We start from the raw sequence: 14848 nt of genomic DNA, 5'->3' as shown, positions 1-14848 counted from the left end.
CAGAGGGATGTCATCTCACGCAACAAGTACGTGACCTAAATTTGTTCTTTGGAAGAGCAAGGCAGCTTTGCAAGAGCAAGCCTACAACTTCTAAGGACGATGATTATTTTATAACAGCCCTTTTTACATTTAGTTCCGTCTTCATCAAAATGATTCACTCGTACTATTTAAGATAGATCTGTTTATATGTTTGTATAAGCGTGCACATACCTGTGTTGGGAAAGGAAATAGCAAATAAATGTATTGTGCAACAAAGGTTAGAGAAGCTTTTTGCTTTAACCTGACATTCATTTAAAGTACATTACAGCTGATCTTTAAGCTTATCTCCCTCTCCCTTTGTAAAGCTGGAGCTATTTAGTGTGACTATGGTACCAGGTAATCTATATCTACAGTATTCCTCTACACTAAACTGCACTTTCATCCGGTATCAGGATGATCTGTCATTCATCATGAGTGTCAAGGACAGCGTGGTCTGCCATTTGCAGCAACAGACCTCACATCCTCGAGATGAACAGTCATGTTTACTTTACGGAGCGTCAGTTGTTCGACGTTCCCCTTCGCTGCTCAGCAGTATCCGCTGCTCCTTTGGGTATCTTGACCGGTGTCAGAAAGAATTCAGCAAAGCATACAACAGTAGCAGTTACAGCTCTCTCTTGTGGGTCAGGGTGGCAGAGATCTAAACACAGCTTTTCAGTAACCAAAAGGTAGCTATGGAGAAGATGGGGTTACTTTCTTCACAAGGATGCATGGTGACAGGGCAAGAGGTGATAGACACAAGCTGCTTCAAGGAAAACTCTGTCTGGATGTAAGATAAAACTATTCATGCTGAGAACAGTTACACATCGGAGTAGGTTGCCCAGAGAAGTGACGGAATGTCCCATGCTGGAAACACTGAAGTCTCAGCTTGACAGGACCCTGGACAAGCTCCTGTAAGAGCCTGCTTTCAACAGCAGTTTGGACCTGATGATCTCACTTTTCTATGATTCCTTCCATGGGATTGCCTATAGCATATAAATTTTGCCCTAGAAAGTCAGCTTTCTGTGATCTTTTCAAAGGCACCTAAAAGCAGAATTTGAACCCAAGAAAGCTATGTCACGTGTAAGAAGAGGTCTGAAAGCTTTTGATTGCACAGCTTCCCTCTCCATAGGACAGCTAACAGATGGAGTGATCTCATGGCCGTGAAGGACTCTGTTATACACCAGATCTCTCATTCCTTTAAACACCTTTGAGTTCCTTCATAGTCACAAGTCATTAATCCTTTTATTGTTGTAGACGGTACAATATGAACGAGTTATACTGAAGAAGTAATAGGGAGACAAGTCAAGGCACCATATGAACACACGAAGTACAATTTTAATATCATCTGCCATTTCTTTGTAATATCTTTGAAAATAAACAAATTTGTTTGGTATTCTTGGTGACCATATCAGTATGTATGCCATTTTTATGGAAGGAGCCACCAGTCCTGTGCTCCCATGCAAGAAAATCCTGTCAGCACAACTAATGGATGTCAGATGAACAAGCTTAGAAGAACAAACAAGTGCACTGTCAAAACCATGTCATCAACCCGCAGGCCTATTTGTAGTGGTATTATACACTCCACTGCCTCCAGTCACAGCCCAGGATAATCAGAATCCATGTTCAGAGTCATCTGATCTTGCAAAAATTGACACAGCATAGCTAACAATCCACCAGAATGCAGAAATTATACTGGATTTTAAAAGGCAGCTTTATTTTTGTGCCTCACATTTGAGGCAGATTAAATAAATCGAAAAGGCAGGGCTATCAGGTCATTATTTGTATGTCGCAGCTGTCCAGTTCGGAGCTGACAGACTCTCTTTGCAGGGCCTGCTGCCTGATGAAGAGGCAGAGTAAGTCTCCGCGAGTCATAAATGGATGGGGAGGGGCGGGGGGAAGACCGTGATAAAGAAAAAATCAAAGGCCGATGGAGTAACTCACTAGAAATAGTTGCACTTCTACACAAGCCACAGATACCATCTAAAAAAAAAAAAACAACCCACAGAAAAGAAACTGGATGAGCACATTACAGATTTGAAGTGGGAATCAGAGCAAAGTGTTTGTTACTGTTCTACGTCAGGAAACTGGACTGAATCTTCTGCAAGGTGAAGAACAAGCAAAGCAGAATGAAAGGTGAGATATCGAAGCATTCAGATTAATAATGAAATTTTTCTGTTCTCTAAGCATTTCCTTGCCAAGCAGTGTTTATTTTAACTCTACATTGGAAGCTGTGTCTCAGTGTCTGAAGCCAACTGTTGCAGAACAATGTAATGATCTGAAAGTATTGCTTACCTTGCTTGCAAGAATGCTGAATTCTTTCAAGCGAATTCTACAATGCAGAATTCAGTACTGCAGAAGACTATGTATAATTTTAATATAAATAAAATTTAATTTTTGAGTTAAAATTAATGAGTAGTTTGTGACTTCAACTGTAGTCTCAAAATAAAACTTTCATTTATACATTTGTCATATTCAATGTTATAATCATACACTGTTATTCCTTTAATATGGTATTCCCTGTTACTAATGAACGTTGATCTCTATAAGTCAATAAGCAGTATGTCCTCCTTTAATTTCCAAAGGTTTCAAGTAGTAACTAACTAAAATATTTTTTGTTTTGAAATAGTATAAATTATTTGAGGCATCTCAAAAACAATGTTACAACAGGATTTATCATTCTGACTTTCTTCAGTCAAAGAAAATCTAATTATTCAACATCATCTGATTTTTTTTTTTTAAATTTCATGCTGTGCATATGAACACAGCTTTAAGTGGCACCTCGTTTTCAAAGTAAGATCATTAGCAGGATATGAAAAGTAAAAGCTATTATTTTTTCAGTTAAAACTGACCTGAACATCAGGGAGCAGAAGATAATTATAAATACTAAATATTACTAAGTACTCCTGTCAACTCATTTATCTTTTTAACAGCTTCTTGATAAATGTTTGCTGATTGTGTAGAGACTTGTATCCATGGGAGTTACAGCTGGCATTCAGATAAGGAAATTAAAGCAATAAGTATAAACACAGTTATTTTAAAGGACAAACTTATAGAATATGGATTGCTGAAAAAGTACCATTAACTTTTTATTGCAGTGTCTTCGAAGCTTGTTATTCTTTTGATGGCACATTAACTTAATTCTTTTAAGGCAGTACAATTAGTAAAAACAGAAAAATGAAAGTTCTACTTGCAATTCCGACACAAGATGGCTGACACAAGTTGTTACTACCACAGAAAGAGAAACATTCCAATTTAATAATTTTAGAAACTGTCGCATTTCCTTCAAGCATCACTGCTCTGCTGATGCCAAATCCTCCTGAAAACCATTTGTACTTAAGATAAAGCCACGGGAAGTACTTCATTTTAAGACCATGGAAGCACTAACTCTTTCTGCATTATAAAAGTACCTCAATACTATCTGTAATTTACTAATGTATTGTAAAAGAAATGAACTCTCTTTGTGCTGTCCACATTAACGTTTATTACGGAGCTGTATATCCTTAGCCCATGTTAATTACCTGTATATTGCCAAAAGACAAACATTTTAAACTAATTTTAAATCTTCTTTCACTTGTGATACAGGTAACTGGCTTTTGGTTTTCAGTGTCATCTTGTTCAGATATGCAGCTCATGGATGTCCCAACAAATGTCTGTGCTATGCAGCTTCAAAGACTGCAGACTGCAAGAACAGAGGATTTACTGAAATTCCTGCCCGTTTACCTCCTGAAATTCAGATACTACAGTTGCAGAATAACCGTATTTGGAGAATCAATCAAAATGCATTCACTGGAACACCGTTGCTCAAAATCTTAGACTTGTCTAATAATTCCCTTTCAAGTTTGGCACCAGGTGCTTTCCAAAAATTACGGTATCTACAGGTTCTAAACCTAACCAGAAATTTGATTCATTATATAGAAAACAAGACTTTCAGTTTCCTCCCGCACCTAAAAGAACTGGACTTGTCATCCAACAGCATTATACGTTTGCCTGAGACTTTTGGAAACAGCACAGGGAATATAACATTGCTGTCTGTGAAGCATAACAAACTGCAGAAAATGGAAAGAGTTCTGCTGGAGTCACTTCCAAACCTGAAAGTGGTTCTTTTCAAAGATAATCCCTGGCAATGTAATTGTAATGTCTTCGGCCTGAAACTGTGGCTGGAGAGCTTTCTATACCGAGGTAAGGAATTCTTCTCATCACATACAAAGCACATGAGAACACTTAACCAGCACCTAACTGATCTTCACTACTATGGCTTAACAATTTACCCCACACCTTAGATCAACCCCTCAAATAAGCACACTAAAATATATTCTTATGCATAGCTCAGAATATAGGTGCTTTCATAAATACAAGTGGCAAACTAGAATCATGGAGGAACTTTATATTAGCACACAGAGAGAAAGTATACACACACAATCATACACTATGTACAGACACATTCTGGAAATACATATGTGTAGCGTGTGTATGCCTATATATCCATATCTATATATATATATAAAACAAGTATACTTGTGCACATACACTTGCTTTAATTCTACCAATATATTTTTACTAGAAACCAACCTACTGTTTAAAAGCTTTTTACCTGATGCATGAGGGTAAACACCAAGACAGATATCAATACTACTTTAACTTCAGAGAATGCAGGATTCTAATTCTTTTATAAATTATGACTTGGTAGCTCTTAATATTTTAAGAATACTGAACCTAAAAATGTATGTTACACCTTGGACAAGCTTACTCTTGCCTAGTATTGCTTCCTAATTTGTTGTTAACCAGAAGTACTAAATTCATTGACGATTTCCTCACAGAAATGTGCAATGCCATCACATCAGGAAAAGTGAATTTTATAAATAAAAGTAGTCTCATATTTTTGTCACACCTGCTTTTAAATATATTCATGAGTTATGCTGTAGAAAAGAGAATATGATTTAATTCTAAAGGAATTAAGCATTAAAAGGAATTAATTTCTTTCTCCCAGGAGGTATGTTCAGACTCCCAGAATTCAGAACAGCAGGGCAACTTGCTTTTCTCTAAATCAGGCTTTGATGCTTGCATGTGATCAAACTACTGATTACCTATCTGTATGTGGAAGTGTCATGGAGCACGTGGCAAAACTGCGTACGTGAAGATGGCCCATGTTGCCTGTGGTGGAATAGACTGCCGTTTTCAGGCATCAGAACTCCACAGGCCACCTGGAAAACTGTACTGGCTATGCAGGGACAAAATTAATACAGGAATAATACACGAATAGTCTCTGGGTGAGGTAAAGCCACTGCCAGAAGCAACCTATTAGAAAAGACAAGAGAGTAAACTCCTCTCAGGCTTAAAATCTTAATATTTCAGATTGGTAAAATATTACATTATCCCAGGGCTTCAGTTGTATTATGCTGGAACCATTCCCTACAACAAATTTCAGCAGGGGTTCTGACTGCTCTGTGCAGAAGAATGTAATGATCCAAGATAAACATAGCAGATTATCTTAATTACTCTGCCAGCAGCGTAAGTATTGTAATTTATTTCAAAAAACAATGTTGTTCAGAAATTCAGTGATGCCCTTCCATCTTTCCAAACATTGCATAAATTACTTCAATGAATTTTTAAGTTCCATATCACTTCATTTTAGCAACAAGTTTTAAAGGAAGCCCAAATACTATGTTCTCTTCTATGTTTGTATTTCCCTAAAATTACTTGTGTGAACCACATGAAGAAAAATTAGTTACATTGCACATTAATCTTTCCCATTACTTATATTGTATACTTAATGATAAAATAGTACCATGCCCCTACAGATATTTCTTGCAAGTCCCAACAAATCATTGCTAGAGATGGAACACTGTCTGAACTTAAAAGTATTGACAGTTGCGTCCAATATAACTCTAAAAGATTTCAGTATTTTTAGCTGAATCCAGCTCAGGCAATTGACATTTGGTACGTACTCGTAAACAATTCTAGAGAATGCTTCAGTTCAGGTGGGGCTCCAGTCCTCTGTTCCGAGCACGCATATTTAGTTACTTAGAACCATAGAAAGATCACAGTTGCAGGATTTGGAGTTTTATCTATATCCATGTTCAAACTAACACATTGGAGGTGTCTGGAACCACGCTTTGGGTTTAGCTATTAAAGACCAAGAGACAAGCTGCTATGCTCCTCTCTGTCTTGGGATACCATCAGTATTTGTGAGGCGGTCTCCAGATGTCAGTTTGGGTCCATCTGTATGCACTGCCTTCTCAGACAAAGTCTTTTCAGGATCAAAATTTCTATGCCTGGCTTTAGCTGAAAGGTTGATTATTTTGGATAGAGAAGAGGAAGAAAATTCAGCTGATTTGATTAGTTAATTTTTAAAAATATGTAAACATTGGTTTTGGCCTTGTTGACTCCTTGACACACTACACCCCCAAAGCCGTGGTGTATAGACTAATTAGAAACCTGAAGGCTACGCTCGGTCTGTGTTCCTCTACACGCTGAGGAACAACTGCGTGATTTACCAGGACTGAGGCTTCCTACTTCACTTCCCGGTGTACTAAAAACATTCTTTGGGAGAGAGCAGAAGCGGGCTCTAAGCAATCATGACATTTACCATTTGAGCAGGGTAACAGATTGATCAATCTTAACCCCTTTAGATCTCTGCATATTTTCTTACCATGAGCCTTGCTTCAAAAAATTGCTCATGTGTACATACAACTTTGCTTCATTACAGCTAGCGTATGATATCAGAACAATGACTATTTCATGGAATATTTCAATCAAGTGGGAAATCTTTACTAAGTATATTGTTTCCATTTCTCTTTATAAAAAGAAGTAATGGTATGAATTCAAATGGAGTGAATTTGCTGTTAACAATACCCTTGTTTCATCTATGACTTAGTTCTTACTTCTATACCAATATTTATTACATTTACATCCATAAATTCATAGATAACTTAATTCCTGATGAATTACTTCTTGCCAATAGTCTCTTATGAGTGTTAAAGTGTAATAATCTCACCATTGATCTAACTGGAAAAAGAACTTAAAGATACAGTTATAAATCTTTAAAAGTATAAAGTCCAAGGTGATGATAAATTTACTTCAGGTTTCTCTTAATTTTACATTAAGATCATTCAATCTTAAGACCATAAATCTGTTTGGTTTTTTCAGGAGGAATAAGCGATGGCATTATCTGCTCAACACCAGGGATTCGGAAGGGAAAGGACCTCCTCAAAGTCCCCTATGAGCTGTTTGGGGCATGCCCTCTAACAACTGCTCACACTCATCTGGCTAGCGTTCACCACCACAGCTTTGAGCCCAGGAGTTCTCTGAAGCATGCCCACCACAACGAACAGGGGGAGAACAGCCGTTCGAACTGTGAACCCAAACCAAAGCCAAGGCCCGTTAGTTTGCGACACGCAATTGCCACTGTAGTAATAACTGGAGTTGTCTGTGGAATTGTGTGTCTAATGATGTTGGCAGCTGCCGTTTATGGCTGTGCCTATGCTGCAATTACTGCTAAATACCACAGAGATCATCTGGCCCCGGTCAGACAGCATGGGACTCCTGAGGAAAAGGAGCCATTTGATAGTTCCCTGGCTTGAGTTACTTCCGTCTTTGGTTTCTTGAAAATAAAGCCCTCACTTCAGTTAAAAAGCCTGGAATCTAAATGGGATTGATTTAATAGTAATTACTGCCTTCCCCCCCCCCCCCCCCCCCCTTCCTTTTCACATTGTTACAATGTAAATATATCTATTCTTTGGAATAGATATTAAGACTTTATGTAGAAGAATGTATGTTCATTTATATTTTGTGTATATATATTCTGAAGCCACTATTTAAGGCTGAGTGTTGGAGATAATGAAATCTTGATGTAGCCACTTTAAAGTATTGCATTCTCCATTACTAGCTCTTGATATAATATTAGTACAACACACGAGTTATGCTGTAGCTACAGTCAGTAGCTGACATGAGTGAGCTTTCTGCAAAGAAAAATACAAAATAGCTACAAATGACTGACTCTATTTTAAGATCTTAGAATACCTGGTATGTGTCCAGAAATACAATTCACAACCAGTTTTAGAACCGGCCAGTCTATACACTGCCACTAATGATTTAAACCCATGTTAAAAGATTTCCAAATACGTTTTTTCCACCTTCCAATCTGCCCGAGAAGACAACAATTAAACATTACATCCGTTACCTAACTTAGAAAACAGAAGCACCTTGTTAGCTATCACCTATCATTCTTAAATTACTGAGGAAGGAAGAAAGAAGAGAGCAAATGCTGCAGAAAGCAGAAATGCTGCACTGTTTCAGATACAACCACTGAAATGCGCACATATATATACATATAGCATATATGAAGAGACACTACCCATTCTCCTGCTGGCATACGTGCTTGTCACAGACATTTCTGAAGCTTCTTATTCCCAAATCCACACACAAGTGTTCCATTTTGCAAATACCCTGACTGCAGATGCAGCTCCCATCACAGTGCTGCCCTTCAGCGCGGAGGATAATGTCGTTGCGTGTTTACACGTTCTCTCTCACAGAGAGAACATTCAGCTGAATTCATTCAAGGGCCCACCCTAACTTTCTGCAGCACGGTTTTGCCATCGGAGGAAAACAGAGCCAAAACCGTTTGAGTCATATAAGTTTAGAACAGAAAGAATATTTTTAATGCGCAGAAGTATTTTTTAAATAATTCTTAGAAATTATTTTAAGGCAATTAACAGAGATCAGCAACTCCATCTACCTTTTCCAAGACTACATAAAATACATCTAGGCTATTTGTGACAGATGTCTAATGTGTTTTCTAAATCTCTCCAGTGACAGGGTTAAAGACCCGTCTAGGTGGCTAATGCAGGAATCAACTGTGCATATACTCTAAGAGCTTTTCTTAGCATCTATCCTAAACTTTTGGTGAAAACCTTGCCAGTTTATTCCACTGGGCAGAAGACTTGAGGACAACGGCTGGGTAACAGTCTGCAGTACGGGCAAAAGGAAGCTGTGTCGTGGCATTCAGAGACCCCCACTCTCCTTCCAACAGATGGATTCCAAGATCAAGTTCTACAGCTACTCTAATAACAGCCTCAACTGAGGAATGGGCTATCGGGCAGGAGTCATGCAACCCTTGCTCTTATCTACTTAGTAACAATCGCAGCCTAAATATTAAAGCTCATTCCTGCATCTGCAGTTACTTTCATGCCCAGAGAAAATTAAGCATCTCAGTCTTAATCTAAATCTAGCAAACACTGAAAACAATCAATTACTGTCTGTCCTTTTTTTTTTTTTTTTTTTTTTTAAACTGCTAAGTACTTCATATCATTATTAGGCTCTCTTCATTCTTCTCTGTCCTGAACTAAATAAACCAAGCTGTTTCAAATTTTCCTGTAAGGCCACGTTCTCCAAGCTTTTTTTTTATCCTGCATTCCCTGGAACCTTTTCAGTTCTTCTACATTTTGTTTAAAATATGGTACCCTAGACTGGGCACATTACCTCAGCTGAGACATCATCAGCACAGAATTTTGAGAATATTTATATTCAGGCTTTTTAATTCTGATCTCTTGGTGATGTATCTCAGAAGCAAGTTTGCTCTTTTTCCTTTTAAATGTTCGGTACAACTTAATGAATAATGTATTTTCAGAGCTAAGTCATTTTAGTGTGTAGAGCTACATTTTCTACTCTTTTATCCATTTATTGCAATAACATTTTACAAAGCAAAACATAGTTTTTCAGATAGAGAAGACTGAAGTAGTACAGGATAGGATCTTATTGCCCATAGGCCAAAAATTAGTTCAGAGCCATGCCAAATCAGTGCTCTTCTGTGGTGCCAACCTAAAATAAGCACACTTGTACTCAAGCTGCAGATCCTAAGACGAAAGCTAATAAACCTCTGACGTCCGGAGAGATTTCACCCACAGCATTTCTAACAGGCTGATACAGCGATGCAGCTTCCATCACAAGTAAGTTCACACTTCCAATATCTTCAAGCAAAGGAAAAACAAGAACCGACTTGATATTTCCTAGTCAGGAATAACCAGAACATCTTCCTAGTCCCTAAAAAGCAGTCCTATCAACAAAAACCTTTCAGGCTTTCCTTACTGTAGGATGGGTACAAAAAAAAAAAAAAAAAAAAAAAGGAAAAAGGTGAGGAAGAGGCAACGAAGGGCACAATGACATTTAAAGAAACTCCTTCCAAGTCACATTTAAGATGCTTTGGGGATTTTCATGCACACATAAGGCTGTAAATTGATATAGAGCTCTGCCAGAAAGCAAAGTATTTCATATTTCCATTAGTTCACTCTGCTATGGGAGTAAACCAAGCCAATCCATGCAAAATCTGATTTATACTTTCTAACTTGCTGTTTGCTAAAGAAAGAAGAAGGAAAAAAAAAAAAACCACAACAAAAATCCCAACAAAAAATCCCAAGGAAATTTTTCATTTAAGGTTTATAAGACTACATATAATATTTACAAATGTGTTTGCAATTCACAAATTCCAGTTATTTATGATGATAAGCTAATAGCAGACATTCAACAGAGAAAATACTGAGTCAATTGCTTAAATTAATAAATGCAAAATTATTTATTTTTCAGTAGAGGAAACAGAACGTTTGACTACTGAACAATAGAGATAAAAGGCAGAATTTATTGTCCATAACAATTATTGACTACAACAAGCGGAAGACTGGATCTAGGGATTCCCCACAGAACTGCCCTTAATTTGTAAAGCTTAGCAATGGACATCTGCCGCTGAAATAAGTTGTCTGCACAGATTTATTTTTCAGATAAAGGTTCCTGAGAAAGCTTTGTGGTTTTTCCAGCAATCTCATGAGAGGTATTATAGTGAGCACAGTATTTTTTCCCAATCTCTCTGAAAAACACTCTTCCCCCAAAGTGAGCAAAATATCAGGACACACTACTCTGCAAGGTATTTGCAAAGACAGAGGAAGTACACATATTATTGTATTCCTGTCTTTCCTATAGAGGCTCACCATATTACTTTGCTTTCAGAAAAAGAATCTTTCTAAAATTTCAATTTAGAACAGAGATTAAAAACTACACTACGCCAATGTTCTTCACAGAAAATGTCTCGTACCTATATTGAAAGAAACAAAGCTCAAACTGAAACATGCTTGCTTGCCATGTGTCCTTCCATCCAGAGCTTGCACAAAGTCAATCAAAATTCAGCTTCATTATTCCCTAGTAATACAATGTCGAAACAAAATCAGGATCCCTCTTCTTGAATATCGAAGTAGAACATTTAGTGACATTACACATAGCTTACCTATCGTTAACAAAATTTTAAAAATGCCCACTGTTGCCTACTCATAACCACCTATCTTTGCTGGCCAGAAGACAAAGACAGACAGGCTTTAGTTAAGCACCCAGAAACTATCCCTACTTTTACAACTTTGATCTTTGAACTTGGCTGAAAGTGGCATGGTAATAATAATCAGAAGAGAGTCTTGGTACTTCATGGGTTTATAGTACCTGAAATGTGACTGTATACTCCCCAGATGAGACGGGCAGCAACATCAGTCATCTGGATGTGGCAGTAAGCCACAACAGGGGAGAAGGAGTAGGGATTAGAAACCCAAAATAAACAAACCAACGACTACATACTTCATAACTATCTCCAATGAAATCTGCGGTTGCTCTCTCTCACTGATTAGTGAGGGATCCCCCAATGTTTTAGGGCTATGTACGCTATATGTTGAACTTTTTGCATAAGGCTGCCATCCTCATTTCAAGACACAACAAACACATGAGAAAACACTGTTAATATCTGGAAATATAGTCCAGTGGGGGGAAAACAAATTAGTTAATCCACAGTACTTAAACTGGTATTAATGTATTCATATACTACGTACTTGCAGCTTCATACTTGCACCACATTATTTGGTTTTCAAAAGGACCTGACAGCTTATCTGCTGCCTTGTTCTGCAATCAGGGATTTATTTTGCTAGCAGCAGGATTATTTAGCAAAATGCCCCTAGAATATGATTGCTATTAGATCACAAGGATCTTCCTCCTACCCAAATTACATAGTACTAAAACCCAGCCAACCAAACAAAAAATCCCAACAGCAAAGCGGAAGTGCAGAAGCAGAGAGCAGAATGCTCTCTGCAATTTACTATATACGTTAATACTATACGTGTTGGGATACTGCTCTAATTCATCTGTCAGAGCCCCAGATTCTCTGAGAACAAGTGGTGAGGAAAGCCCAAGAATTAGATAAATAGGGGTTAAATTCTCAAGCCAACACTAGCAGAGAACTATCTTAAAAAGCCCTGCTACTCAATTATTCCACACTTGAATTCTGTATGGCAAAATGAATTGAGAACAAATACAAATGCATACAAATGTGTGAATGGTTGTGAACACGCCACCCAACTTCAGATTCCCCAGTTAATGGAGAGAGGCAGGATTCCACCACATGCTCTGACGCGCTCTGTGGAGGAGCTTACCTCTCTCCACGCATTACCTACAAACCGTGTTTCCTAAGTCATGGCTCCTAACCCAAGTCTGTGAGTTGTTTAATGTTAGACTGTACAAATACACATTTCAATTTTCCTGAAACTGAAAACATTAGTCTATATACTAATATTAGATTTATGAATACAAAAATAATATTCAAAATGAACAAGAAACTCTGGAAAAACATAAACTAGTGGTTTTCCACCAAAGCATGAAAAGCATTCTGAGGGATTTACTAAACACTACTGCTGAATATAATCTTCTGTGGCTTATAATGTGGAGTAAAGATTCAGTAAATCACTGTCTTGCCTGACAAGGAAAACATCTATTTTGGAACGCTTCAAAAATTTGGTTGGTGTGTCATTATGATGACATATTCATTTTCCCTTATGCCTTCATACTAAAATGCAATTTTATAGATGATATCATAAATTTCAAGGACTCTGCATGACAGTGACATTCGCTTGAATGTTTTTAATAATATAGTAATACCAAAGCAATACATGTGAGAAAAAAAGGAAAAAAAAAAGTATAAGCAGTACAGAGCAGCTGTATTTACTCTATGTGCTACTGTAACAATAGCAGATTTAACTATTTGTGAAACGTTTACAATATCTGCCACTCCTAGAACTATCAGTAGTTCAAACCACTTTTGATTAAATTATTGGGAGTCAATTTTTCAAAGCATGTTCTGGGATCCTGTTCAAAGAGAGAAGTGCATGCAAACTCCATATGAATTCACTCAAAAAATGCCTGAATGGAGTGTTGAGGTTGTATACATACAGTTATTAACACATGAAAAAAAATAAGGAAAAAAGAGGATGAAGAACAAAATTTTTCTGTTGTAAAGACATTTATTTTCAGATCTAGCGTGCATGTTTTCCTCCACGAAATTATAAAAGAATCTTCCTTACTTAGAGCCTAGATCACCAGAAGCCTGTTACTGGAAAACTGGTATATTCACAAGTTTTCCTTTCAAATTGCCATTCTGTAGAGGCTGACTCAAAGAGGAAGATTAAAAAACTGAAGTGTGACCAGCCTCAATAAGACAGATTTGTATTTTAAAAGTAATATGAGATTTTGGATCTTTCCTGTTTTCAAGGCACAGTTTGAAACATCTTAAACAGCAGGATCATCAGGGTCGCTTTCCTCTGGCCAGAACAGAGGCATTCAAAATTGCATGCCATTTTTGCCAAATTAGTGATGAAATGAAATCTTTACCATATCTTCTTGAGCTCATGGACGGGAAACAAAGAGAAGAACCTAAATCTTCAAATTGTTTTATTCAAAGTAGCTGAGGGCTTTTAGCATCTTGACTAGGAATATTTAACATGGAATAACTGAATGTATTGTTATACTAACGTTTGTTCTTGAAATGATATAAAAAGGAGAACAATGAAGGTGATGAATGAGGACATTTGTAAAAAAATCTCTAACCAGGGTTTGGAGAAAAAAACCTTTGAACTTTTGTATGGGCTGGTTATAAAAATAAAGGATCAGCTTTGAAAAGTTAAATACTGGAAAGGGAAAAGATCCTGGCTTTACTTGGGACAATTTGTTTGCTGGTATAAAACATAATATTCCTTGTTTGCCTAAGAAGGATTTTTGGTGAAAGCGTTTAAAATGAAACGGTCAGTGAACAGAAGAGGGTGAGGCTGCCTTTTCTTCAGATTCAGTAACACTTCCCTCGTCTGACTACAAAGGCCTGCTTATTAGATTTTAAATATATATTTTAGTGTATATTTATATATAAATAATATATACATAAAATAACACAAGCATGATCTACAGTTTTAGCAGAAATCAACAGTACTATTTTAAAAGGTGTTTCTTTTATTCTGCTAAGCCATATGGACATGTTTCGTTCCAAGAAATCTCTTATGTGATAAATAATTTCTATTAGTCTCACAGCATTACCGTGTGGCAGAGAACAGGAAGGAACCTAACACTTATCGTGGCCTTGTGTAAGGCACCATCTACTCTGGAATGAGATGCACCTGGCAGGCATTTAAGGACAGATTCCCGGAACCTTCTGTGTCACATATCTATATAAAGACAAGACACTGTCTGAAGATATGAATCGTGGGTGGTAGAAAGTATCTCCCATTTATGTTTCAGCTTTTACTGCTTGGCAGCAGAAAATAATGGCTGTGAGAAAAGCTTGGCCATCCTTAATCATTCTGAAATTAACAGTAAATCTATTCCCTTGAAAGGACTACATACAAAGCGTAACTATTATTCAACATGTTCAGGAATGGCGGAATCTGACCCTTATGGGTCTCGTATTCTCACAAGAGCTATATAGACTTTTTGATAACCTTCGCCACAGAAGATTCTGAGAGTGGCTGATCTTCAGGCCATCTGTATG

The 14848-nt window shown here is 37.3% G+C and overlaps 2 protein-coding genes across 2 annotated transcripts in view; one reads left to right on the top strand and one right to left on the bottom strand.

Annotated features, from left to right (window-relative positions):
* Positions 1 to 14848, bottom strand: part of CACNA2D3 (calcium voltage-gated channel auxiliary subunit alpha2delta 3) — a gene marked incomplete at both ends in the record, with an annotated part of 457978 nt that overhangs the window by 68705 nt on the left and 374425 nt on the right. The gene's annotated exons all lie outside the window — the stretch shown is intronic.
* On the top strand, positions 366 to 7598 carry LRTM1 (leucine rich repeats and transmembrane domains 1; the record flags this gene model as incomplete). The annotated part of the gene is made up of 3 exons (XM_082322384.1): positions 366 to 633; positions 3601 to 4197; positions 7165 to 7598. The coding sequence occupies 3 exons, from the start codon at positions 366 to 368 to the stop codon at positions 7596 to 7598; spliced, it is 1299 nt and encodes a 432-aa protein (XP_082178510.1).

This window comes from Platalea leucorodia (genome assembly GCF_965183815.1).
Source record: "Platalea leucorodia genome assembly, chromosome: 9".
Taxonomy (NCBI): Eukaryota; Metazoa; Chordata; class Aves; order Pelecaniformes; family Threskiornithidae; genus Platalea; species Platalea leucorodia.
The sequence above is the reverse complement of the archived record's forward strand: the minus strand, read 5'-3'. Positions and strand labels throughout refer to the sequence as shown.